Genomic DNA, 27,856 nt, shown 5'->3' on the forward strand with positions numbered 1-27,856 from the left:
GAGGCAAATGCTGGGAGAGACTTGCTACTGCCTTGCACAGAAGACAAGCAGGAGAAAAGAGCGAAAAATGGCTCAAAGTCAAAGTAAAAGGAGAGAGAAGACACACGGAGGGGAATCAGCTCCCTGGGTGTAGCTTGCGGGGGCCGCGGTGCCGCTGGGGCCCGCGGGAGCCATCGGGACAGCAAAGGGCACCTCTGGCAGAGTGCTCTCGGGTTGTGCTTAAGGGCTTCCTTTCCCCGCTGCCTACCTCTCTGGTGGCGTTGAGAGCTGGAGACTGACCCTTGCTCTGCGGGGATGGTGGGTTCATCACTCTGTGGGCACTGGCATTGCCATGGGACGCCTTTTCCTATCTCTTCCCGTGTCAGCCCGGCTCACCTCTGCCTGGTTATGGAGGGGAAAGAAAGGGCTTGAAAGCTCCCAGCCTCAGAGCTGCAGAAATCCCATTGCCCTGGGTGCTCCTGGTTCTCAACAGCTTCACCCCCCCCAGGGCACCTCTTCGCCCCAGTGCCCCGGTACCCCCATGGCTCCAGGGATGCGGGGACCAGAGCATGAGGTGCCCCCAGCATCACTGACCGCCGTGCTCCAAGCAGCTGGAGGTCTCCATCAATGGCAGAGGACCTCCTGGGTGGTTTTTATCATTTTACTTTATTTGCATGAAGATAAACTGCGCCTTTGTCTGTACAATTTCTCCTTAAATACTTGGCAATCCTTAAAAAAATGAAAAACAAAAACAAATGGGAAAAACAATAAAAGAAAGGAACAGCGCAGGCTACAATATCAAAACAGTACGATGCTTGTGAATAAATAACCCCCGGGGGCAGCCAGGGGACACGGCTGTTCCGATTGCACAGGGCTGGTGAGCCCAGCCCTCCCGGGTCCTCAGCACCTCTTCTCCTGGCAGCAGGAACAGCGGCCGGATGGGGAGCGGGCTGGGCACGGAGGACCCCTCTCTGCTCTCTCCCAGCTTCTAGTTGCCCAGCTCGGCTGTGGTGGTGCTGGCGTTTTTGTTGGTTTTGCAGCAGAAGTACTGGTTCCAGATCTGCAGGAAGGCTGTCCGGAACTTCTTGATCCTGAAGGCGTAGACGATGGGGTTCATGGCCGAGTTGCCGTGGGTGAGGAAGATGGCGATGTAGGTGAGGATGTGTGGCGTCTCGCAGGATGGGCAGAACAAGGTGATGCAGTTGAGGATGTGCAGAGGGAGCCAGCTGAGCGCAAAGAGGAAGAGGACCAGTGCTAACGACTTGGCGATCTTCAGCTCCTTCCCATAATACTTCTGGGGGTCATTGGAACTGGAGGAGACCTTCTTGTTGAGTTGCTTGCGGATGAGGTTGAAGACTTCCAGGTAGATGAGCAGCATCAGCAGCAGGGGAGGCAGGACCCAGACGAAGAAGTTGAAGTACACCATGTACTCCATGCTGATGACCGTCTCAAACTGGCACTTGATGACAAACTCCGCATGGCTGGCATTCAGTTCCTGAGTCCTCCGCATCTTGTTCAGGTTGTTCCAGCCAAACATAGGGGTGAGTCCCACCAGAAAGGAGACGATCCAACAGCAAGCAATGGCCACCGCTGCCCGCCGGGGTGTCACCACGCTCTTGTAACTGCAGAAGAGACAACCACCGCAGGAAAGAATTAAACGCAAGCAGGATGTTGTGCCTGGGGGTTAGGACTGCTCCACGTGTGGTGGCAGTGCCCGTGCTGAGATGGCATGATGCTCTACCTCCCTTCCCCGGCAATGGGTAACAGCTTGTCCTGACAGACGTGTTAATGGAGTGGTTTCTCTGCACGTGCCCTGGGGAACCTCAGCTTGTCTCCCCGGCCCCAGGATGGGCAGAGACCTCAGACATGATCCTGCAGATCTGGGGGTTGATGTCAAGCCAGGAAATGCATTAGAAACCTGGAGCATGCCTGTGTGTTCAGTCTAGGGGGGTTTCATGTCGCTCGGGCAGCCCACCCCACATCTGAGCACCCTACACTCACAGCAGTGCGTGACCCTTTCCTCCCTCCATGTGTTGTCACCCTGCCCTAGCCCTGCCGGCACCCTGTCCCAGACAATTACCCCTGTGCTGTGGGAGAAAATCGCCAGCAAAAGCATCCTCTGGGACCTGCTGGGCTGGAGGAAGGATCCGTCGTGCTAATGGACCTCTGAGGAAGCTTCTGGGCACAGCCTGTTTCATTTCCTAATGTGCTGGGTTGATCGACAAAACCCTTTTTCCTCATGGGCCGGTGCCAAGGGATGGAGAAGGAGGAGAACTGGGCTCTGCTCCCGCTCTGATGCCACCGGGGAGCACGGCAGGGCTGGGCTTAGCTCTCCAGAGGTCTCCAAGCCTGAAGTGAAGCCTGCTAGATTGATTTTTCCCTTTGGCCCTCAAAGGAAATCTTCTCCTTCGAGGCTGAGAAGGTTTGCAGCCTGTGTGTTACTGCTTTCCACCAGAGAGGACTGAAGAAAGAACATTTTTCTGACTGTTTGCTGGGTTTTCCAGCGATGCCAGTGTTAACCTGGCCACGGGGACCACATGGAGGTGGCTGGCGAACTCCATCCTGATGCTCACAGCTCCCTGCTGCGTGTCTGCAGGCTTTACCCATGGTGGAAAATGGAGCATTTCAAGGCTTTTTAATATGGCTAAGGACCCAAAATCACTCTCCCTCCCCCTTGAAGGTCCCTTCTCAAGACCCGTCTTGTGGGCAATGTGCTGGGGTGGGAGCATGGAGGGGCGCAGGATGGAGGTAGGGACATTGGTTCTCAGGAGCCCAGAGGATCCAGAGCCGCTGATCCCTGACAGTTTTCCCAGATGACCCCGTCTCTGGTCTGGGAAATGATTCCCACCATCCTGGAGGCAGTTAGGTCCCGTGGGAAGGAGGTGGCAGTGCAGGCTGCTGTTTCCTCTGAGAGCAGAGGCTGGAGTGGAGGGTGATTTATTCCTTGTGGGGAGGAGAGAGGGCAGGAGACCCTGAGAAAGGCGCTGGGCAGGGAGAGCCGGGGCATGGGGAGGGTGAGGGGTGCTGGGAGAGCACCAGCACGGTGAGATAAGCGAAGGGAAACAAGGTTCCATGGGAGCGGCAGGTGGCAGAGGGATGCTGGAGGCTCCCGCAGGGCTGTGTGCTGGCTCGTGCACCCCACGTCACCAATAACAGGTCCTTGCGGAGGGCTGATGTGCTTTTCCAGATTGAATATCCCATCCCAGCTCCTCAGGCTCGAGCAGCTCATGGGGGACACACTAGAAACGACAGCAGTGATCCCTGCCGTAGCTCCTTCCCTCTCTGCAATCCCTGCAAGCCAAGGCCGTGCCCCATCTCCCCACTCCCAGGTGTTTCTAGGCTCTTCTACTCATTTTGCCAAAGTCCCAGGTGCTCCCTGCCCTGCAGAGCTGTGCGACAATGATTGCCGGAGAGACGAGGCTGCTGAGTGGCAGCGGTGCCACTGTGGTTCCCAAACACCCGGGGCTCCCAGAGCACCCGTCCCTTCTCCCCTGCCCTCACTCCTGGGCTGGGGGAGCACAGGGGATGGGGTGAGCACAGAGACCCCGCTGTTAGCCGCGAACCAGGGCTGGGTCAGAGGACACCGTGTTCGCTCTAGCAGCCAAGGCAGAAGGGATGGAGAGCAGCTGGAGGGGGCCAAGCCTGGATGGTCCTGGCCCCCCGCAGCTCCAGAACACTGTGTGTTGTTGCTGATGGCTATCAGGGCAGCTGTGGAGGTCGCGCAGACCTCGGGTCCCTGAGTCAGCATGCAAACTCACGTGGTCCAGAGGGTCTGACACACACACACGTAGCAGAGCAACTGTCGGCTGCTCATCCACCTCCCCATTTCACTGCACGGCCCTCCCACCTCCTCACTGCACATCCATCCCTCCTCACTGCACATCCATCCCTCCTCACTGCACATCCATCCTCCTCGCTGCACATCCATCCCTTCCTAATACATATTCATCCCTTCTCACTGCACATCCATCCCCTGTTAATGCACATCCATCTCTCCTCTTCACTGCACTTCCATCCCTCTTTGCCTCACATGGATGCCCCCGCCTCGCTGCACATCCATCCCTCCTCGCTGCACATCTGTCTCTCTGCCACGGTCCACATCCGTCCCTCCTTGCTGCACATCCATCTCCACCACCTCGCTGCACATCCATCCCCTCTCCTCGCCGCACGTCCCTGGCCTGACACGCACACATCGGTTTGAGCACCAGGACCTGTCTCACCCTGCTCCTCTCTTCACCTCGCACTGCCGGGTTTAAGCAGGGCACTGCAGAAGCGGTCGGCACCTGAGAGCAAAGCCTGTCCGTGCATTCCCCTGCACACTTGCGCCACGGTCACAGCAACCGCGGCTGAACCCAAAAACTCCATAGAAATCTCCTTGGCTATGCCATAAAGAAAAAGCCTTTCTCATTTACCTCATTTTGCATTAATGTGATACGGCCAGAGTTTGGGATGGGGCTGGGAGGCAGGAGCACTAGAAATTGCTGATAATGGCTCACAATTAATAAATAATCTTATTATTACCATCATCATTGGAACAATTGCTAGCATCATTGCAATTTTATTACTCCAATTATTTTTATTAACAGCTGCGACTAAAACATCAAACGTCCATGATAATAGTCACCGCCATCATCATGCAATTTGGGTTTGTTTCCTTTGTCTGTGGGGTTTTGAGCTTGACTGTAATTGCTAGATTTTCCTCCTGCCCGCCCCCACTGGTGGCTTTTGTGCCATCCCTTCCCCACAGAGATGGGCATCACCCCGAGTCCTCCTGGACGCCCTGCCAAGGCCAGGAGAAAGGAGCCTGGAGGGAGCACCGTGACCGTCCGACCTCACTGATATCCTGGTGAATTGGGATGGGGGAGAGTTTTGGTTTGGTGAGGAGCAAGAACGTCTCTGAGGGTTTGGAAAAAAGAGGCAAAATACCAGTTATTGACAGAGTGCTGTTTGCATCCCCAGAGGAAGCACAAGAAATGATGGTTGGAGGCAGAGGCAGACAAATTGTCCCCAAGGGCTGCGCAGGCTAACAGGGAGAGATGGAGCAGGCTTCTCCAGGGAGAGACAGTGCCTCATGGTGGGATGCTCCAGGAGATGTTGCGGTCCAACAAAGTTTCTTGAGGACGGAGTCATGGAGGGAGATGCTGAGGCTCCTCTTCTCCAGGAGACTGTGAAGTGCTCCCCGGGCCCTCACACTGAGGACACCATCCATCCTCCTTTCCCTTTGCTCATCACTCCCAGACTAGATTCAACTTCTTCCCCCACGCCTCGATGTGGCCAGACCTCTGCATCCCTCTCCACTGCCGCCAAGGGAGCCCAGGTCAGCCCAGGACCTGTCCTTTAGGTGTCTGGCCCTGGGTGGGCAAAGCCCTCGTGGCCATCTAACATATGGAGACACATCTGGAAACAAATGGAGAGCTGTTTATTCATTGCTTTTCTACTGATTTGTCTTTTGTCTTGAGGTCTATCCCCCGAGAGAGAGACGAGGGCTCATGTCCTAGTTCTCCACCCCACAGGTCAATCCAAATCCAACACTCACAAAACATCTTGTCTTGGTTTGGTTGAAAAAGTTACAAAGATTCTAGGTCTAGTTTGAATACAATTTCTATGTTTTTCAGTTATTTCTGCGAATATCCTTTTCATCCAGAACATACTTGCAGTTGTCCAGCCGGCCTCAACATGCGGCTTTGCTGGTCCTTGCTCTGGTAAGGTTTATTGCAGTGCAATTCCTGGGGAATTAATTCACTAATGAAGACAGGCCATCGCTAATAAAATGAAGCTGGAGCCAACGTAGTAGGAGGAAAAGAGGCCAAGCTGACATGAAGCTCATCTGTATTATGAATGCAGCAAGGAAAAGCAGCCAGAGCATGTCCTGATCTAATTGAAAATCTCTAGACAAAAGTGCTTTGATCTCACAGGGTTTTGGTTTCTGCTCATTTTTCCTGGCTGTATCTTTGCTTCAGATCTTTCAGTGTCCTCATGGCCGCTGGGTGGGAAAACTCAGATGTTGGCGTTCAAAGCTGCTGAGAAATGCGAAGCTGAGAAATGCAGAGTGGCATCCAGGTTTTGTGAGGGGCAATCTCAGCCACGACTCAAGTCTGGGATGAGAAGGTCCCTGGGCACCTGCACAAGGTGGGAAGCGCTGCAGAATGGACACTGCGTGACAAAGGGACCCTGATCAGGACTCCTTTGTCACCTCTAACCCTGGACATGAAAAGTTTATTCCTTCTTCAGTCTCTTGCTTTGGCTATTTTCCTTCTTCACTTCAGGTCTCTTTTGGGCTTCATTTAGGTAAAAATCCTAAATTCACAATCTTGCAGGTTATCAAGGGTTTGGAGGTGTATTAAAATGTCTAAAAAGGTCTCAGTATTGGCATAAAGGTCTCTTCACACCAACTGTTTGCACCATTTGCGTGCATCTCCTGTTTGTTCACATCTCTCCTATGTGACAGTCGGGACCTTTGCGGCTCTTCAGGGTCAAACAGCTCAGTCCTTCACACTCCCAATGACATCTGTCCAGCAATTGCAGTAAGTTAATGCTAGAGATGGGTCCACGCTCTCTGCGAACATGGCTGGAGCTGTTGGATGGCACCTACCACGAAGGCATTTCACACCCTCCTGCATCATCCTGGGAACACTCACAGCCAGGAGGGGTTGGCAGGTGGCAATGGCACAACCATGGAGGTGATGTGAGAAAACATCTCTCAGGCAAAAGGGTGCTGACACTGTTTCAGCATGTTGCTCTCACGATCACGTCACATCTGGTTTTCTACCTTGGGAGAAATGTGGCTTTGTGACAGCTGGTGGGTGCATGGCCAGTGGTGGCCTTGGGAGAGATGGATGTCAATGAACATCAGCCAAAGCTGGCAGCTGGATGTAGCTCTCCATGACAACTTGTTCCTACAAATGCTCAGAAGGGAGGAGATTGGCCCTATCAGCATCTCCTCTGGGATGTATGGAGGACTGTCCTAATCCCTAAATCCCAGACCTGCTGCTTGTCAGATGCCAGCTGGCATGTAAAGACATAAAACACTGGTCCAAAGACCATGGAGAGTCCTTCAGGTGAGCCAGAAGAGTACGTCCTTCTGCAGCAAGGACATTGGTGCTGGTTGGGGATGGAGATGTTGTCCTGCACCAAAACAGCCCAGTAGCCTCCCCCAGCACAGTATTTCCAGCCTGACACCCATGTCCTACCGCAGAGACACTTCCTAGCACTCCAAAGGGACCGAGAGGACCCAAGGTGCCCTGTGCATTGTCCCCTCCCAGGACCTCTGGTTGGTTCGTCTGCAAGAACTTTGAGCTGTAGGAGAAACCTCTGAAGTGCCAGCAGGCCCCTGGGACAAGAGGGAACAGGGAAACATGGTGCAGGAGGACAGGCCAGGTGGCTCTGGCAAGGTGGTTGGGTTTTTCTACAGATCTCCCTTTCAGACAGGCTGAGGATGGGTTTCTACGGCAGGAGAGGCACTTACAGGAACAGACACCTTTCACCCGCCACCCATATGGATGGGGCTGCATCCCAAATCTCTACCTGGAACCTCTCTGGCAGCCCTTGAGCAGACACAGTCCAGGCCAGGACTGCCCTGCTCCTGTTACCACCAGCTGTGCCAGTCTGGAGCACGCACTGGGAAGCCCAGGCGACCACGGGACCTGGGTGCTGCAAGAAGAAGCGAGGGCAAGGGGTCCAAAGTGTGTGAGGGGCTCCTGGGGTGGATGTCCATGACGAGTGCCACGTCCCACCTTTGCTCCCAAAACGCTGTGGGTCTCCCCCACTGCAGCAGGAGGAGATGGCACCACACCACGAGGCTGCTGAAGGCAAACCTGTTCCAAAGCCACCACGAGAGAGGCGGAAAGCATGTGTGTGGAGGTGTAGAGCTCCATAAGCACACAGGGTTGAGTGCACCCCACTGAAGTTCCCCCTGGTCCAGTTTGTGCCCAGGGTTTGGTTTTGCCATCCTGAAACGGCAGCTTTCTGCAAAGCACAGGCCGCTATGGCTGGGTGAAGCAGCTGGCAAGAGCACTGAACATTTCTAACCGCTTTTAATAGCCCGTAATTCTTTAATGGATAAAGGCGAAGGTGATTATGAGGCTTATGAGAACGAATGCATCCCACCAGAATTGACTGGTCCCCGCGAGCCGAGATGCACCATCCCCAGGGCTTTGGAGAGTGCTTTGTTTAGCAGTGGGTGAAGCTGGAGCCGGCCACAGCTCCAGCAAACAGCAAGAAAAAGGAGATTTTTGTGCTTTGAGCTTTATCAGAGCAGGTTGTGCAGAGACCTGGGCCATTGCAGCCCCCCTGGACACCAGGTAGTGTCTGGGGAGATGCTGCTGCCTCGGTGTGGCCTGCCCTGACATCTCCTGGGACCTTGGAGGCAGCCCTGAGATCTCTGAGGACCGCAGAGATGTGTGCACATCCGAAAGCAGCCCTAGGGACACAAACATCTCCCTAAGAAGCAGGAGAAATAAGGTGGAAAAGGGCTTCATGGGCTAAAACGCCTGGAAATGGGGAATGGTGCTTCTACAAGGGAGCTAAGCTGTGCCACGGTGTCCTCACCCCGGACCGGCAGTACGAAACACGAGAGTCCGTCAGAAACATCGACCCAGGGGCTGGCTACGAGTGCGGGAAGAGGCGTCCTCCCCCAGCTCCAGCAGTTCAAGGCCTGGACCCAGGGGCCAGACACATCCCCCTGCTCTGCCACTCTCCTGATGCTGTCAGCCCCGGTGGGATCAAGCCCCCGAGCACGTGCCTCAGCTCAGCCCACCGTGAGCTTGGCATCTCCCTACACCATCCACCTGGTTTTTGAGTCTAAACCTGCCACATTTCCGGTTCCAGCTAAAGGATCGAGTTCAGCCTTTGCCTGTCGAGCCAGAGAGACTTGTCCTATCACACCCCTGGTCCCTGGGACGGTAGGAGCAGCCACAACATCACACCCGCCGGGATCAGTTCATCGTCAGGAGGTCACAGCCCCCTCCCGGGGCGGCTCCTGGCCTCGGCAGACAAAAGGCTGCTGGCTGGGTCTCTGCAGGCTGCTCCGTTCGGGATGTCTGTGCGGCTGGACTCCCTGGGCTCTGGCGATGAATCACAACCCATCTTTGGGAACAAACCACAGGCTTCCAGTAATGCAGAGCTTCTTTCAGATCATTTGCCTGCTCATCCTCATCTCAGAGGTCGGATGTGAACAACCTCCACGGCAGCTCCACCATGGACCGGTGCCGACGGCTTCCCCTTGGCCATCCCAGCGGTTCCCACTGGGAAGGGGGAGCGCGGGAGGGCTGGAGATGGCAGCGGTGGGGGGTGGAAAGCACGAGGACCTCGCACACATCCTTGCCCTTCAGGCTCTGTCCCGGCTGCGGGAGAGACGCTGCCATCGTCCATGGAATGCAAAGGAGCCCGCGTCATCTGCGGCTGCTCAATGAGAAAGGCAGTTTGTCTCACGTCCTTCAAGCAGCATCCTTCACTCCAGCAGCCAACGTAAATCCTTTGCACGCAAAAAGTCAATGTTGTTTTCAAACTGGCCCTGGTTTACAGCCCGTGGCGGGATCCCAACACGTTCAAGCGCTCAGCAATTCTCGGCGAGGACCACTCACCCGGTGCTCGGTCCCCTCATCCCAAATGGGTGGGTGGGGGTTAGGCGGGGGGCTGGGGGCACCCAGGGCACCCGATGCTTGCTGGAAATGGTGATCGAATACGTGCCCATCGGGGAGTGCTCTGACCCCAGGCAGACCCTCCGTGCCCCACAGGGAGCTGTGAGACCGCTCGATGCCACGGGCAGCACCAAGCGCCCCGACAGATGCTGAGTACCGGTGCTGGGGTGCCCGTGCTCTGGATGTGGATGTGTCACCCTCCTGGTGCTGTGTGACAGTCCTGGGGGTGCCCCTGGTGTCCCAGATCAATGGGGTACAGGTTGCCACAAATTTGCTGCCTGCTTCCTTACGGGGTAAGAGGCAGGATTCGATTCCCGCACCCAGGCAGCTCCAGGGCTCCTTCCCAAGTCCGTCATGTGTGGTCACAGCCCTCCAGGATTTTCCTGGATCGCTGGCTTCTCCCTCCAGGAGCCCAAGGTAGGTGGGAGGGAAATGATTTAACACTACTGGCAACGGCTGCAAAATCATGAAACGAGCGGCAGAATCTCAGAACTGCGGGAAAAAAATGTGATGTTCTTGTCTTTTGGCTCCTGGTTTCAGGCAGCAGCATTTTTGAGCATTTATCTGCAATGCAAAGCATGGGAAGCGCTGCTTTAAAAGGGAAAAGAAACAGAAGCTGAGATTCTTCTGTAGCACCAGGCCTTTGGGAATTAGGGCACATAGAAAGGAACAGCCCAGTCTCTAAGAGTTGGGGGTGAAGTTATGAGAGCTGGCTGCCTCGCTGACGGACAGTGTGATGGGTATGACGGACTCGGTTGCAGTACAATAAATTTACCGGGTGTTTTTAGTGTCTAAACAGTTTTGCTGTCAAAAATAGAAATTTTATGTGTGAGTGTCTCCTTGGAGAGGGGTATGGGTCTGAGCCTGAGGGCAAGTCCCACACGCCCCCATCACATGGCTGAGCCCCTGCTATGCTGCGAGCAACCCCACCTCCAGCAGAAGACAATTTCTGAGGGGCAAGAAGGTTTCAGGAGGAGACACTCAAAACCCAGGAGCATGCTGCTCCGGACAGTGTGCTGGAAGTGTTTCTTGCCCAGCGTTGTGGTAAGGAGGTCCATGTGCTTGGCCAGGAGTCTCAGGTCATCCACCTTGGCCACACTGGACCTTCATCCTGGGGATATGGCCACCTCAAGGGTTCTCCCACAGCAAGGAGCCTGCCACAGCGAGAAGCTGATTACCCAGGCCTGGCTCAGCAGCTGATCCTGCGTGTCTCTGCGTGATCAGAGAAGGCAGGGCGATGTACTCATGTAGCACAAAGGAGAAGGGATAAAAGGCAGCTTTGGCTATCTTCAGTGTAAACCCAGGACTTTGCTGGATAAAAGCAGTGTTTTTTCAATCACTGTTTGTATTGTGCTTGAATTTTTCTATGCATTGCATTTTTTCATTCTCAATGCAAAAGAACTTCTTTGAAATGAGGACTCTGAAATTCATCCTCCAAAATGGAGCAGGGAGGGGAAGAGAGGAGGACAAAGAAAGAAGGCAGCTCTAAAAACCACTTAAATGCCAAAGCTATCCAACGTGGGCTCCATGAGAAATTGAAATTGGACATCAGATTTAAAATGCCTGGTGTGATGGGGCTCTGAGAGCCTTTATGGCTCACACCACATCCCACAAAACGCTGCGGCTTGCAGAAAGCTGGCTGTGCTGGGAGGAAGATGCCAGCTAAGGAAGCACCTGGTACCTTCTGTAGAGCAGCAGGGCAGGCTGCCCAGTGCCCCATCCTTCCCTGCACGTCACCACCACGCTCTGCAAATGCCACCAAATCAAAGACAAGGTGGTACCCAGAGGGGAGCTCCAACCGGGTCAGTCTGAAAAACACCAAGAGGCATTAAAAGGCAGGAGTAGATCAGAGATCCCAACTGGAAGGGAAATAAGACAGGTCTTGAGACCTGCTGTTGGCATTTCCTCTGCGTTGGACAGGACATCGTGCTCTGCTCTCCGGTTAAACGGGAGGCAGGAAACTGGAGACAGCATCTCCCGCTGAAGAGGCATTAGCCCAGCCACGAAACAGGGCTGAGGTGGATCTCTAACTCTCCAATGCAGAAGGACTCTTCAGAAAAACACATAGCTTAAATCACAGCCGGAACAAGGGATTAGTATCGGCTACATTTTAATTTCTTTCTAACTTCTGCTTGCTAATGCGACTCCTGATTTTGCAGTCAACAACTCAGCCCCTCAGTTTCTTAGGCTACAAGCCGTTATCATGGTCCAGGCTCCCTTGTTAGCACTGCCCAGCACAATTTGTCGCCGCAAATGGAACATTTCCCTTCTTGCACTTAGCCCGGTTCAAAGATTAGTACATTCAAGACTGAAAAATTGACTGGAAGCTCACAGAATGAGGGAGGTTGATTTCTCTGCCTAATGTCTAAACGAGAATTAGCAGTGCCGACAAGATCTACTGTTTCTAAACTTCAGAGGACACGGTAACCCAAAACAACCAGTTCAGCATCTTCTGTCCAACACATATTTCCCCTGATTAAAAGATCAATTTCAAAGGCAAAAAGCAATTAGATTAATTTATGGGTTATTTTGCTAACAAGTTGGCCGTATGTACTTTCAATTAATGAAAATAATGTTGGAGATGCCATTTCATGCTATAGTTGACTTACAACTCCTGGCCAAACACAACTTGCCACAAAGCGTGAGGGAAATCCGTGTTATTCGCTCCTCCACAACACCAGAAAAGCGGGAGAAGTGAGGACTGGAGTACATATGCGAAAGCCATTAAGTATTGATATTGGGGCGAATCTGTCCAGTGCAGATCTATGTATTGTGACCAGCCAAACAAAATGTCAAATTGAAAGTGAAGGCTCCAGTTAACGCCGCGATCAAATGTTCCCTCACTGCAGAGAATCAATCTTTCGCTAAGAAAACAAATAAAAAGTGCAAGCATAAAGCAAACCTGAAGTTTGTTATTTAAGCTCTGTTTCCTCTTTCAGATTTAGAAGATGGTTTATTCCCTTGGAGGAAAACCTTGCTGCCTGGGAGGAAGCAGCTCCATGTTTCCATCATTGCTGAGACCTAAGACCAGGAATTGTAGCAAAATGCATCAGCTGGGCATAAATTACACCCTGTGCATGTTCCTTATTACCCTGGCCATTAAATCCAGGCAAGGAGCAATGGGTAAACACAGCCTGGGTCAGCCTACGCAACCTGGCTGGCTCAGGGCGTGGAGATGAAGGACGCACGGGCCAGGCAGGATCGAGTCATCCCCGAGCACGAGGGTTGTGCTGGTCCCCGTGAAGCCTGCGAGGGACGCGGCATCCCCCTTCCCTGGCGCAGGAGGGACAAGCAGCGCTGCCAGAAGGTCCCCAGGCTGGCGGAGAGGGAGGTGCTTTGCTGTGGCTGGACTGGTAGCTGTCTGCATTGCCGACGCCGTGAGCGCCGTGGGAGCGGGCGTAAGAGCAAGACAGGGATGGCTGCTGGTGTCGGAGCACCGCAAGCTCCCTTTGAGCAAACGGACCTCAGTGAGCCCGTAAAGCACCTGTGTCCCAGCAGCGCTGGAGCTGGGGAACGATGTCCCTTAAAATAAACCCCGCTCGCCCGCACCCACGTGGGCGCCTGCCTGGCGCTGTGCCGGCGTCGCCGTGTCCGTCTGGAAGCAGGCTGTGCTCTAAGCTCTCTCCCGGTCTCGACCGCTCGAGTCGTTTGCACCGAGGAAAATGAGCGTCTCGTTTTTACGTGCTCCAATGTCACTGATTGTTGTTGCCAGGGCAGAAAAGAAAGAAATAATTTAGTCTGTAAGACTGTGCTAACTATGGCTGTGTCTGAAACAGTGTTTCTCAATATTGGCCTCTCACTGCTTTTGGAGAGTTTGTAGCATCATTCCCTCCATGAACAGATGGGGAAACTGAGTCACAGAGGGGGGCTATGACATGCCAAGTGAAGCAAGATGAACTGAGTTGTATGAGACAGCATCCCTGGTGCCAGGACCTGGCACGTCGCTTATTTGAAGGAGGCCAAGAAAAATCATCCTGATCTCTGGACACAGGGAGAGAAATGGCCCAGAGCAGGTGGATAGACAGCGATGCCAGCGATGGTCTGTGCGCTGGCCCTCCTTTGAGGAGTGATGGAAAGGTTTTACTGTCACCCTCGGCACGGTCCCGGAGCGGGGGATGTCACCTCTCTGCCTCTGTGTCCCCACGGTCCTGCTCGGGCATCACTGGTACCCAGGGCTCTGCGTGCAAGAGCAGCATGGCCACGGCCAGTCTCAGGGACGGCACAGCGGGAGGCTGGTGACGAAGATGAACAGGGCTGGGGCACAAATCCCCTTTCCTCCTCCAGCTCATTGGTGTGAGCAGAGACTTCTGTTCTCAACAAAAATCCAACCAAACCAACCAAGCCTGCAGCGGCTGCTGGAAGCGGTCCCTGCTCAGTGCCAGGGGCAAAGCCCTGGGTGGGGGGAAGGATGGAAAAGGCAGCAAGATACAGGGTCCCATCAGGCTTGGTGCAATGAAGGGCAAACCCAGATGCCACAAACTTTCCAGTGTCTGATCCTGCTCCTGCCTGCCCTACTTAAGCCAAAGTGGTCCTTCCTCCCCTGTTTGTCCCCATCACCCACCTGGCCCTTAGCCCATAGTCGATTGCTACCTGTGCTCTATAGGAAAGAGGATCCCAACCTTTTGGGGTTATTTTACACTCTTTTGCTGATGACCTCACTAATGGCATCTCCTTAATACCCAGACCTGCCCGCTCGGCCGCCCTCCGGTTGGGAAGGCAGATACGTGCCCGGCGGCAGGTCGCAGTGGGGCTGGGTACGGAGGAGCAGGGGTTGCTCAGCTCATTGCTATTCTGCAGGACACCCCGCTGGCTGTGGGGCTTTTTTGTGGCTGCCTTGGAGAGCATCAATTGCTCTTTCTTGCAACCGGGCATCCTGCGCAAGAGCCGTGCGCCTGCCCCGGCAGCTGGGCAGCTGTGCTGCCAGAGAAAGTATCTCCCTGCCAGGAGCCCGGACAGGCTCTGGGACAGCTGGTTTCCCACTTCATGGGCTTGAAAGTTCAGGTCACCTTGGATGAGATGTGTCCCAAAAGGACCAGCTCCCTGGGATCGTTCCCCCCAGCCCATCGGCAGCTGGGTGCTCCCCAGCTTTCAACTCCTGCGACCATCCCTGCTGCGTCTAGCTGGATCACTTTGAAAAATCATTAGTTTATCTCCAGGATAAACCAGTGCTGTTCATATTAGCCCGGTTGTGCTGGCTGTCGTTTCCTCAGGCTCCAAGATGGTGCTGTTGTCCCCAGAGGGACACCCCTCTCAAGCAGTCTCCATCCATCCCAGGAGCCTGCGTGGTCTCCTCCATGGTCCATGTCCTGCTGTCTGCAGGGACCACAACCCACCCATAATTTGTGTTTGGGATTGCCTCACACCCCTGTGGGCAGGACCCTGCAGGGATTTTCCCTGACCTTCCTCGAGCCAGTGGTTTTCTTCCAGCCCATCAGTTTCTTTCCACTCTGAGATGGATCCCATGTGTGTCACAAAGAAACTCATCTCCCAGGTCATTTCACCGGGGTGCCTCCTCCACGTTTTCCTCCTTTTTTCCATCCTCTCTGTGTTGCAGTACCCTTTCTGTCCCCTCTGCCTGCACACCAGGATGTAGACCTGCCAATACGCTGACTTTCTGAAATTCAGACCCTCTTGACTCCCTCACATCTGCTCTGACTAGTCCCATCGAACCCCCTCTCCATGCTGAGGCTCGCTCTGTGACCCCTTGGGATGAGTCACTCCTCCCTGCTGTCAGGCGGATTTCGAGCATGGCCGTTTGGATGCTCCGTGGCCCCCATCCCTCAGCCTTTGCCCAGTCCTGCCTGCTCTGCCTTGAAGGCCCAGGGACTTGCTGGTCCCAGGCTGTCCAGCCAGGTGGCTGGCGTGTCCCCTCAGTGCCCATCCCCATGTCCAATAGTCCCTTGTGTTGGCGTACAAGCTGCTTTGAGATGTCCTGGACAGGAGATCTTGTTGGGTCCAGCCTCACTGACTGCAAACTGCAGCTGCAGGTCTCGGGGTCCCTCCAGATCAGACTTTGAAAATGGAGTCTGGTGGGCTTTATCCCATCTGTCTCTATCCAAGCTCATGGATGGACCCTCATTCATGACCCTTTCTGCTCAACAAAGTCAACCTGGCACTTTTAAGACCCAGTTGAGCTCATCCTGATACCACAAATGGGCCAGACAAACCCCGCTGCGATGCACCCGGGGTGTAAAAGGAGCTGAGAGCGGTTTGGCTGTTGGTAGCCACACGGCACACGTCTGACCAGAGCAAGATGGGTGTCACATACATGTGCCAAGGGCTGGGCAATGACGCAGAGACCAGCCTGCGACTCCAGAGCCAGCTCCATGGCAGAGAAGTGTCTGAGCCCGCCTGCACACCCAGCCATGACCCCATGAGTAATTTCTGCTCTATTACCTGCTCTAGCCAGCACAGAGCAGTGGTGGGAACCATTTCTGTAAAGACCAGGTGATGATGACACCTCCCATTGATGAAGCCACGTTCTTCCATCTCAGGGGTGGGGAAAGACCAGGACTCCCCCATCAAAGGGCTCCTGCATGCCCTGAGCCACCTCCAGCACCGAATGGCTGCGGTGACGGGACACACCATGGTGAGCTGGTCCTGATTCACTCCTGACGTGCTGCCTGCGAGGCTGGGCTGGGCTGGCGGGGACCGGGCAGGCTGAATCAGCAGCTTTTGCTTTGGCAGAGCCTCCTTCTGTAGGGTGTTTCACTGAACTCACTGCCAGCAGCTGCACAGGGTCCTTGGAAAGCAGCGGACTCTAAGCCCTACTGTATCACCATTGCCATCGCCTCCACCGACCCAGTTGGAAACACCCCAGTCACTCCATTAAAGGGAAAACTGTCTCCAAAGTCCTCAGTGGTGGTGTTGGCAGTGTGACAGAGGCCATCTGGGTGTTCCCAGGTGTTTTCAGGGGCTCTGCTACTCAACCACAGATCTGATGGCCTATTATACCATGGACAACAGACAGTCACTCACCTGCAGTGAGCGACCTCATCTTACTCACTGCAGACACCTCGCTGTCCATCCCACCCTGTCCGACTGGCCCTGGCAGTTGGTGCTCCTCTCCTTTTGCTCAAGGGGGACCTCATGGCCAGTTTATATTGCCCTAGGATGAAGAAATGCAAGCTGGCTAGTGTCCCATCTGACCGCTTTGTAGAGTGGGTCCTCCTGGGTTGATGGTACCAACACACCTGAATCGCTGCTATGAAGATTGCAGAGCCTTGCTGGGGTCCACCCACCCATCTCCACTTGGTTTGATGTCTGTGCATGTCTGCAGGATGGAGTCAGGGGCAGGAGCCCTCCTCGCTGAGGGCACCATCCCTGCAGATGTGTCTCAGCCCCTTTGGACTCTCAGTGGATGCAGATGCTGTCACTGTTAACCAGGGCTGATCGCTGACAAGAGTGACTTCTGGCATTTTTGGTTCCAGGCTCTGCAGATCAGGGACCTGCAGCCCAGGAGGACCATTTGTCCTCCTGGATAACCCCGTTTCATTGAGTTACTCCTGCACGGATCACCATGGCACGGGCGGGGATCATGGAGGAGCCTGGGCGCAGTCGTGACAAGAGACCAGCTGATCACTGCACAGTGCATGAAGAGAAAGGCCAGGTTGTCCCGGCATATCTCAGCTTCCATCCCTGCTTCAGCCGCCGTCCCTGCCTGGTGGGTCACCCTGAGTGGGCCATGGTGCCACTCTGTGCCTCAGTTTCCCTGTCTGAAAATGTGCTCTTGCACTTGCTGGGAACATGCCTTCAAATTTACTGGTGATGCATTTTCAAGAGTCAGTGCCTGAAAATCAGTAGAAAAGTGAAGACAAACCCAATGAAAATATTCCCAGCGCATGATTTTGGGGGCGTAGCAGGTGAACACCAGCAAGAAGGCGCTGGTTTGCCTTCACCGCCCTGCAGCGCGATGCGGGCAGCCGTAATCTCTGCCGAGGGGACAGATGTCGACTGTCAGCTAACGAGGTCAGGGCGAAGTGGTACCCTGGGCAGATCGCCCAGTGCAAGGACGGCGTCTCACCCCACTCAGAGATACCAGGAGGAGGGCTGGGGTGAAACGGGGCGCTCGTCCAGGGTCTCTGGGGGCTGTGCATCTCCTCTTGCCCTTTTAATTTAGAAAATTTGGGAATAACCCCAAATATCAGCAAGTCCAGAGCATCCCTGCATGGGATTCACCGCTATCATCCCCTTCCCTCTGTGCTGGCGAGAACGGAGCACCCCACGCGCAGACCCTCACTGCATCCCGAGGAGGGGGACACCCACAAACCCCAGCATTTTCCCTGAGAGCCCAGGAGGTGGGGACACAGTTTCCAGCCCGAGTCGCTTCCTCCTGGCCAGCACGGCAGCGTCTGTAGCTTTTTTCAGTGACCTGATTTTGTGTCTGTCGGCAAATGCCTTGCGCTGTCGCCGCAGCAGCTGTGCGCGCTCCCGCCGAGCCTGATCCAGAAGTCCCCTCGCCGGGGGAAGAGCCCTCGTGGCTTTGATCTCTGACTTAGCACGCTCTTGGCTGAAAATCACCCTGCGGATCACAGAGTCATGCTGAAAACCGGCTCACCTGGGTATTTACCGGCACCTCAAGCCCAACACAACCTGCTGGTGAATCCCCGCCGCTTCCCAAGGCTCTGAGTGTTTTGGTGACACCAGAATGGAGCTCCTGGTGCTGGACCGGCACGACTTGCCCGTGCGCCCTAGATCCGGTTCGAGCAGAGCTCGGTATGAAATGCCTGCTCGGATTTAGCACCCACGTGCCGAGCGGGTGCAGGGTGCTGGAAACTGCAGCTTGGAAAGAGCCTGAAGTCTCCAGCGAACCTCCCTGGGCTGCGACTCCTGCCGCTTATTCTCCATCCTTTGTTCTGATCTGCCTGTTCCTTGGGAATGAAAGTCTCCACAGATCACCTTGCTCACTAAAAATATACCTGGCAGAGGACAGCAAGAGAAGAAACAAAAGATGCAGCTGCAAGGACCTGCCAGTCTCCAAAACTTCTCTGGTTTAGGAAAAATGGGATATTTTCTTTGGAAATTCAATCTGCTTTTGCAGGGACAGGGCCTATAAGGATGGATGGCATCTTTTCATTGACTAATGGAGGTGGAGAGAAAGCTAGACGAGCTCTCTGAGCTCAAGCGCCTGGCTCTGGGTCACCTGGATGCTTTCAAAAGATTTCCTCCAAACTTAAAAATAAGCCTCAGAAGAGCCACGGTTTGGTTTATTCATGTGCCTGGCTGGACAAGATCGCTTGCCATTGCCCTTCTTTATCATCTGCTATTTTGGCCAGGCTGGCCAGAGACATCTCCAGTCACCCTTGCCTGCCCGGGGACATGTGAAACCCATCACCTGGCCAGCAAATTGCCCTCAGATGGAGCACACATTTCCTTTTCTTAATTTCATCCCATTGCTCTGGGTTGAAACTCTCATGCCAGCCTGAATAATTGCTTCTGTGGTTTGATATTTCCCCTCTCCAGCGGGTGCCACTCCCAAGGGACCAGCTCCCACAGGCACTGGGGCCACCCATCGCAGCCTGGTCCGAAACCTCCCCATCTCCATCCTGGACGCATCTGCTGGGTCTCAGAGTCCAAGCGTCCAGGGACGGTTTCTGGGACTTAGGGTTGGGAGTTCTGGAAAGATTTCCCTTGGGCCCTTAGGTGCTTTGGTGCCTGGTCCCTGGGCCAAAGCAGGGTCTTATCCTGACGTCTTCCTCATCCCCTGTCCCATGGCAGCGGGGTGCCCAGTGCTTTCCTGCCAAGACCCTCCACAAACTCATGGTGGAAGAAAGTGGGGAAAACCACCTTGGACGCGTGCCCCGCTCCATGACCCAGCTGGCTGAGGGCGACGAGACTTCCTAGGCTTCCCTGTGACCAGCCCCAGCTGGTCCCACGCCTGCGGCCCTTGGCAGGCCTGGAGAGAAGGGGAAAGAGCGCTGCAATCCCAGCAAGAGACCGATCTCAGGCAGGAGCCTGGGAAACAGCAGAGTCGGGGGGGGAATCTTCTTCCTTCCACCACCGGGTCCATCCAAGAGCTTGCAGGCTACCTGCAAGTCCTCCTCACCTCCTGGTTTGCAGGCACCACAGTCCAGGGCCGAGGGATGCTCCTGCCATCCCTGAGCTGTTTTATCTCATAAGGATGATGATAAGGCACTTCCGAACCATCGGAGAACATCAACGCTGTCTGCAGAGCCACCCACAGACCCTGCTTTACCCAGGGCTCTCCCCTTGCTGCACCCCAGCCTCCTGCCCCTCCATTTCCTAGCAATTTCCAGCCTGGTTTGGTCTCATTTCCATGGCTCTGCAGCCTCAGGTATGCTGCTACCAGCAGATTTCACCAGTTTTTATCTTCCTGGCACATGTTTCAAAGTGTTTGAGGAAAGAGCTGGTGGTCCAAGTGAGGAGGATGAGGTGAGGACCCCCAAGGATGTGCCAAGATGGGACCAGGTTGCATCCGTGCATCCGTCATCCCTGGCCAAGGGGCTGTGGCTCAGCGTGTCCTGAGGACACCACCTCCTTCTGCCGTGGCCCTCTCCAAAAAGCCCAACGCAGCATCGCAGAGCAGAGATGGGGGCCCCAGGGTCAGCAGAGCCTGGCGCCAAAGGAGCTACATCCCCCCACAAACATCCCTCCGGCACCGTCCCCTCCAGCATCCTGCCGCCGACCGCCGCCGTGGGGATGCCGAGGGGCCGGTTCCTGCCGGACAGCCCCGGCCGGCCACTTCCCCTCCCTTTGAACTCGTTTCATCTTCCCCGAGTGCGGCTGCAAGAGGGAAGTTTGGGCTCGGGGACCCCGCTGCGCTCGGCTGGGGGGGATGACAGGACAGGGGTCCTGCTTTGCCGCCGGGTGGGAGGAAGGATGTGAGAGGGGAGATGTGAGCTTTTCCACCAGCGTGAAGGCAGCAAACCTATTTTAGGTGTTTTCCAGCTGCTCAGAGTGGTTGCTGTGGAGGCTGGAGAACGTGGTATCCTCTACTCCAGCCCACTCAACCCGAGCAATGCTCCGGCGTCCCTCCAAAGTCACAACAAGGTGCTCTGGGGAGGCAGCACCCTTCCGACCCCAGCAGCCAGGAGGGATGCTACGCAGGGGTTTGGGACAGAGGGAGAGGGTTTGGTGGGGTATCCCAGTCCCCCAGCCATGCTGGGTGCACTCTGGATTTACCTCCAAGAGCAGGAGGAAGGAGGTGCAAACTCAGAGCCATGCAAGACCCCTCTGCATCCCCCAAAATCTGCCTCCACCTTGCATGAGTGGCCCACATTCCTCTGCATGTCTGTGTCCCTGGGAAACACAGCCATGGGAGCAAGGATGATGCCCGAGACGCATCGTCAGACGCTGCTTGGGCATCTCCTGCTGCCATTACAAATGTCTCAGAGCACCATTTGCTCAAGACATGCTGCCAGCCAACACACACCCCTGGGGCCGCAAAGCTCCCAGTCTCCCCACGGGGCTCAGGCTCTGGCTGGGTGCACAGGCAGCGGACGGGTCCCTGCATTTGCTGGAAGAAGGAGCAAACCTGTACATTGTCCCCCACGCTCGCGGCTCCCAGGGCCGGGGTGTGCGTGGGCAGCCGGGAGCTGGAGCCGGGCTGCAGTGCACCACGTTCCCTCTCCCTGCCAAGCTGCACTTCCAGTCCTGGCTCTGCCTAATTAAATAGAAAGCCTGGAGAGCCCAGCGGTGACTTTGCTTCTCCTTCAGGCAACTTCTCACAGCCAACAGTCCTGTTGGCTTCCCCCCTAGCTGGCCAGTACATGACAGGGATGTGGAAACCCTTGCACAGGGACGTGGAAACCCTTGCACGCTCCTTCATGGAACTCAAAATGAAAATGGTGACTTGCTGGGGACCCCTGGAGCGGAGACGGCATTTGCACCATGAAGACGGAGCAGGCACACACAGAACCTCTCCCTTCGCTGCTCCCAGTCCCTGTCGGCTGCCCCTATGAAATGTATTTCCCTTCCCCCCCGTCCCCTCTCCTCGCACCTCGGCAGAGCCAGGGCTGCCTGCAAGCGGACGGTGGGGCCGGGGGTGTGGGGGATCCCAGCACACGACAGCCCACCAGACCCCCTCGGCCATGTTGGGCCACGCGCAGGTCACGCTGGCGAGCATCCGCCCCGCGCCAGGCTTATCTGGGGAATTTCTCTGGCACAGGAGCGGGCTGCAACGTGCACGCTCTCTGCTGACCCTGTCCCCTCTGTGCCTGACAGTGGCTGGCCACGTGCCGGAGGGGATGTCCCTGCTCCATGTCCTGGCTGCTCTCGGGACGTGGCCGAGGCTGAGATCGCTCCCCACCTGCCTGCAAACCTCTGCGGGCTGCCATCGCTGCCCGGGACTGGATGGCACTGCTGCCTGCGGGTCTCCGGGGACGTCAGCAGCTCTCCCTGGGGTCTCCCAGGCACAAGCACCCGCACGCGCCACGCTGGGGACCTGAGTCCTGCCGAGGTGTCCTCAGCACCCAGCACCGCTTTGCACACCGATGGGTTCGGCGTCACAGTGAGGAACAACACCACGAAGCCGCGATACGAGCTGTCAGGGCTGTAAAAATGTTTTCAGTGTCAACTTTTAGCATCTAGGAATGGGCTGGGTGAAACTTGAGGTATTTCACATTCAGGGAATATTCTTTAGCTGCGTTTTCCATCCTACTTGTCATCTACAATGTTGTTTTGCTGTGTCTAGGGCACAGAAATCACCCAAATCCCCACATTTGCCAGCTGCTGGGAATTCACACCAGGGAAAGAAGGAAACATCCAGGGACAAGTGAACAGGAGAGCTGGCAAAGCCGAACCCTTCTTGTTGAGGCTACGAAGTCTTTGAATATTAAAGTAAGCTACAAAAAAGCCAGAGGAAAATCTCATGATGCTGAGAAATCAGGCACGAAACAGGACAACAAAAATCAGGGCTGATATTGAATGGGAAATCCACCCAAATTGTACACAGGATAGAGGGGGGTCTAACTTAATACTGCTCCCAGGAAAGTTCCTGGGCTCAGGGCAGAAATCTCCCTGAAAAGCCCTGTTTGATGCTCAGAGGCAACAAGGGAGGAAAAAGGACTGGGTTTGTTAGAAAAATGACTGACGGGAGCTAGGCAGCGTTGCTATGTATAGAGCCACAGTCCTCCCACACCTGAGCCCGTCCCCGCCGCGCAGGGGATGCGGGAGGACCAAAAAAGCACCGAGAGCCGTGACAGGGTGAGAATCGCTTTGGGTGCACCGCCGAGCTGGAAGACGAGGATTTTTCAGACTGGGAAAAAAAAAAAAAAAAAAAAAAAAAATCACACTGCGGGAGGAAGTTGGGAACAGCCTGCGAAATCGTGTGCGGCAGGGAGGGGGTGGGCAGGGACCCTGCGTTTATCCTGTACCCCCCTGCTCCGCCTTAGGCTCCTGCACCAAGCAGCCTCCGCTGGCCGTGGCTGCAGGGAAAACCCAAAGCGACAGATCCCTGTCCTGACCCAGCGGGTCTGGGATGCCGAGCACGCCGGAGCAGGCGGTTGATCCTGACGCAGGTGCCTCCTGCCCCTGTCCCCCTGTACGGGAAGGTGATTCCAGCCTCGGAAAGGGTCCTACACCCATCAGGGTCTGGGTAACACCTAATGCAAGGGGGTTGGGTCCCTTTTGGGGGCTCTTTGTGCTGATGAAGGGTCATGGACCCCTCCAGAAAATGGGCTGGAGCCCATGTCTGAACCGCAAATGTAGGGTGACATGAGCTGGGTGCGTGCTCAGCCATCCTGGCTGGGGTGAGTTTTCCACCAATGTTTTCAGCAGCGGGAGCCTTCCCGGAGCCGACAAGCCTGGCAAAGGTGTCCCTGCAGCCCAGGGCATGTCCTGGGACAGAGCAAGGAGGACCAGCGACAGCAACCGCACTGTGAGGGGCTGAGCTGGGACACCCCGCTGATATCCTCCAGTCCCACTGTGACACCCCTGCCCTGCGGTTGCCGCCCCCCAGCCCCAGGGGCTGCAGCACCGCACCGGTGGAGGAGCCGGCCACGAAATGTTTAAATATCTCCTCAGGAGCAGCAGAGTTCAAACAAATTGTGCCCCCCCATATACAACCCACAGTATTTGCTGTGAGTTTGGCTTTGACAACAGCTACAGGTGATGAGAAGGGGAAGGACAGGGAGAGGAGTCATCCGTGGGGCAGCCCCATAGCCAGGGGTCTCACCTGGGTGCGCCTGCCCCGTGTGCCAGGCTGTCACCTCTGGTCCCTTAAAACCCCAAAGCTGTGTCTCACACGCCCATGAGCAAGCGGGTTATCACCCCCAGTCTCCCCATGGCAAGGGAGGAACCGGGCTGAAGACAAATCCGTTGTCCCCTTTCCAGCCTGCCAGCACTCTCCCACGCGCGGTGGGACACACTTTGTCCCTGTCACAGGGACCCCGCGAGGGGCTGCCCTGCCCTGCCTGCCACCTGCCATCTCTGCCAGCACCCCCTGAACCCTCAAATGAAGCCGTCAAAGGCTCGGGGACCCCCCCAGCCCAGTGTGCCCATGGAGGAAGACTCAGTGCTTCTCCAAGAGTTTGGGGCATCCTTGCTCCCTTTTAACCCCCGCAGCAGCCAGTGCAGAGCTGATCCTGATGCATTTTCCTACCTGACCGGGATCTTCACCCGCAGGTATCGATCCACGGCGATGGCCAGGAGCGCCAGGATGGAGCTTTCGGTGAGGATGAGGACGGGACAGGCCACCATGAGGCAGCTGTAAAACTCCGTCTGCGGTCCGATGTTGATGATGATGGCCAGGGGGATGACCAGGGCCCCCACGGCCACGTCGGCCACCGCCAGCGAGACGATGAAGCAGAAAGTGGCATCCCGCAATGCCTGGTTCATCTTCACAGCCCAAATGACCAAGATATTCCCCGGCACAGACACCAAAGCGATGAGGACCTCGATGGAGATGTAGGCAGCCTGGAAGGCTGAGACGGGGTGTGCCATGATGCCGGGGTCCCCTCCCCGCTCACCCTGGGGTCCCTCGGTCACCTGCAGATGCCCAGGGAGGTCGTGAGTTGTACTGAGAACTGGGATGAAGCCAGCGCGGGGCGAGGGGGTGGGATTAAAAAAAAAACAACAACACCCCTCTCCCGTCTGTTCTTCCCCCCCCTCCCCGGGACTCATCCTGCACCCCCTCCATCCTGCTTCGCAACCGCTCCCGGAGCCGCGGGGCGAGCTGGAGCCCCGGGGCCGCTTGCCAGAGCCCCTCGGGACCGGTACACCCGGAGTGGAGTCCTCGCTCCCCCCGCAGACCGAGCCCCGAGCCCCCACCCCGCCAGCAGCCGCCCACCCCAGCCCCACCTCACCTTGTCCTGCCGCAGGCTTGGTTTGGGGTCCCCTCACCCCCCAAACCAGCAGGAGCTCTTCACCCGCCGGGGAAGGCGGGGGGCATGCTGGGGGGGCGCGGGGGGGCGGATGCTCGGGGCGCTGGGTACCGGACTCGCCCCGCTCGGTCCCCGGCAGCGCGGGGCTCCCGCAGGCTCCGCCAGCTCCCGGCCGGAGCTGGAGCATCACATGGTGCAGCCCGCCCGGCGTTTAAAGAGCGACGGACCCGATCTGCGGCTCGCTTTGGGCGGGGTGGGGGGGGGGGGAGCGGCAGCGGGGGCAGCAGCACGGCCGGTGCCAGCCCCGAGCTCCCGACACCGCTCGGGTCCCGGTTTTAGCACTAAAACTGGTTTTGGAGGTCGGGTGTGAGCAGAAGATCCGGGGAAGGGAAGCAGGGAGGCAAAGGCTGAGCTGGGGGCGAGCGAGGACCCCAGCGCATCAGCCGGGCACCCCCCTCCCTCCCCGGAACGGCCCCCCAAGTCAGACCCACACTGGCCCACAGAGCTGGGGTGCTCACCCAAAATCACTGCTGGGGAGGGGCTGAGCCCCAAAGCACCCTTCATCCACAACACGGCACCCCTGGGTGCTGGGGGGGGCAGGGGCTGCACCCCACGCCCGTGAGGGGGGAAGGCACGGGGCTGGAGGGGGGGCTGCACAGGGGACCGTGTTGGCGGAGGGTCTGCCCAGAGAAGGCGTGTGAAGGTGGTCCCAAACTGGTGCTGAGGCTGGACTGGAGGCGCTTTCAAGTCCTAGAAGAAATTTGGGAAAAAATGGCCACTCCCAAAACTTCCCCCCTGGTTTGGGGCAATGGGTCTGGGGGTTCGATCTCACTGGTGGAGCTGAACCAGTCAAGCCCTCCAGGAACTCCCCACCCCAAGGCGAGGATGAAGCGCCTGCACGGCTCACCCTGCGTCACTCCCTCCCCAGGAGCGGGGCCGCTTTATCCGAGTGCTGCAGGGACCAGGACCAGCTACCACCTCAGATTTCGGGCAAGGGGACTGTCCTGAGACCCGTCTGAGCCTCTCCCCATCTTTTCTCCCTCCTTTCTTGGGACTTGGGGCTGGAGTTGGCCCCTTCTGCTCCACTTTGCCTCGGTGAGAGATGTCCCAACACCCGGATCGTTTCCTTGGGCCTGATCCTCAACCCTCTCCTCCACCAGAGCCTGCACACCCCAAGGCAGGGATGGGAACAGCTGTGGGGCCATCACAAACCCAGTGCTGGACTCTTCCATCAACTGGTGGCCCGTGGGCTTCCCCCTCACCGCCTTGGCCAAGTGGTCAGCATAGGGCTGGGGGTCGGGGTCAAGCATCCGAGGACCAGCCAGGGACTGTGGCAGCGTGGCACCTCTGGCCGTTGAGCGGTGCCAGCAGCAGTGTGAGGAGAGCTGATGTGGATTTCAACGATCTGTTTGCTCTGCTGAGAGAAAAATAAACTGAGGATGGCGGGCTCACGTAAACACCGTGCTATTTATGGGAGGTGTTCGCTGGAGCATCTCCCAGCGCGTCTCCTCACACGTCCTCCACGGCAAGGAGGAAGCTGTTACCCTGCTGTGGGGCTGAAACCATAAAGCAACACGTGGGGTGAGCACGCTCAGGACAGGGTACCAGGAGCAGAAGGGGTGTCCCCAGAGAGCCCCGAAACCCCTTGCCCGCTGGCTTTGCAGGGTGAGCGTCCTTGCAATCAGCGTCTGGCTGGGAGCGGAGCAGGAAAACCGGCGGGTTCATCATGGGAGTGCAATGCGGAAGCAAACGCAGGCAGGTCCCGGCCTAATTGTATGCAAATCTCCCGAACACGGCGATTAAAAAACCACTCCTTTTCCTTAGTAGATTTGCAGTTTGTTCTCCCTCCCTGGACTCACGCCCCAGCACCCCTAAAAAACCCCGTGTTATGCCAAAAATGAGTTGGGAGTAGACCAAAGAGGGCCAGGAGCTCTCCCACCAGCCCAAGCAAACTGTCCCAGGGCTGTGGCAAAGGCTGTGACGATCGAACGAGCAAACGTTGCTGCTGGTCTTTGCTGCTCTGGTTGTCCAGAGCCCGTTCCCGGTGGATGTGGTGGCATCTGCTCCTCCTCCCAAACACGAGGCTAGGGGCTTGTGTTGGGTGAGCCTTGGAGATCCCTTAAAAACCCAGGGAAGGTAATTTTCTGGTGAACATGAGGCACCCAGCTGAGTCTTGCAGGCTCTTCCTGGGGTTTGGAAGAAGAAAATGACCTGAGAGGTTCAATGGGTGGTGATGATCCCAAAGAAGTCGGATGGTGCTGCTACAGGCAAATACCAGCTGCCGTCCCCGGCACAGCGGGAGAGATGGGATGAAGGAGGGCAAAGAGGGGACACAGCCTGGCTTCAGTATTCCTGCACCAGCTTTTCCACCTCGCTGCCTCCCGTGAGACGGGGGTGTCCGGCTCCGTGCCAGCATGATGCACTGGAGGGTTCGGCGTGTCGGGGCTGGCTGAGCCAGCCTGCCCGGCTGACGGGACCAAAACCTGATGGAACACCCCCAGGGCCCAGCAGCAGCCAAGAAATGCTTTTCCAAGGAGGCAAGTCAGGGCGTGGGTACATTCCCATGCATCTCTTCTTCGGCCTTTCTTGGGGCTTTGAGCTGTCCCCCTCCTGCCTCAGTTTGCCTACATGAAGAGCAGCTCCATGCTGCCATCCTGGGTGCTCAGGGAAGAATTCGAGAGTTTCTCCACTTCTTCCATCATGCGAAGCATCCCACAGCCCTTCTGGTCATGGAAAAGGGCCTCTTAATTAGGAAAGTTAATTAGAAGCGTGGTTGGTGCCAGCAGCACAGCGCTGTGTGCTCGGAGGGCTGACGTCTCTGCGAGATATTAATTAGGAGTGAGCCCCCGACTGCCTCGGTCCGATGGGTCTGGACAAGATGGCACAAGGCAAAAAAAAAAAGGAGCAAACAAAGGGAAAACCTGAAGCTTTTCCAAGGATGCCCCCACTGCACCGGGA

General features: G+C 56.3%; 1 protein-coding gene across 2 annotated transcripts; it reads right to left on the minus strand.

Moving 5' to 3' along the window:
- Window positions 1-626: 626 nt before the first annotated feature.
- On the minus strand, window positions 627-25,114 carry ADORA1 (adenosine A1 receptor). 2 transcript variants are annotated; one of them, XM_086765595.1, is made up of 3 exons: window positions 24,881-25,114; window positions 24,178-24,601; window positions 627-1,601 (listed from the first exon to the last, which is right to left on the minus strand). In XM_086765595.1, the coding sequence occupies exons 1-3, from the start codon at window positions 25,083-25,085 to the stop codon at window positions 968-970; spliced, it is 1,263 nt and encodes a 420-aa protein (XP_086621721.1). In that variant the 5' UTR covers window positions 25,086-25,114; the 3' UTR covers window positions 627-967. The 2 variants fall into 2 exon arrangements, with proteins under 2 accessions (XP_086621721.1, XP_086621722.1); XM_086765596.1 differs by having other exon boundaries at window positions 24,178-24,563; window positions 24,881-25,012.
- Between the last annotated feature and the right edge of the window lie 2,742 nt (window positions 25,115-27,856).

The sequence above is a fragment of the Chlamydotis macqueenii genome, chromosome 23 (assembly GCF_036417535.1).
Source record: "Chlamydotis macqueenii isolate bChlMac1 chromosome 23, bChlMac1.mat, whole genome shotgun sequence".
In the NCBI taxonomy this organism is placed as follows: domain Eukaryota; kingdom Metazoa; phylum Chordata; class Aves; order Otidiformes; family Otididae; genus Chlamydotis; species Chlamydotis macqueenii.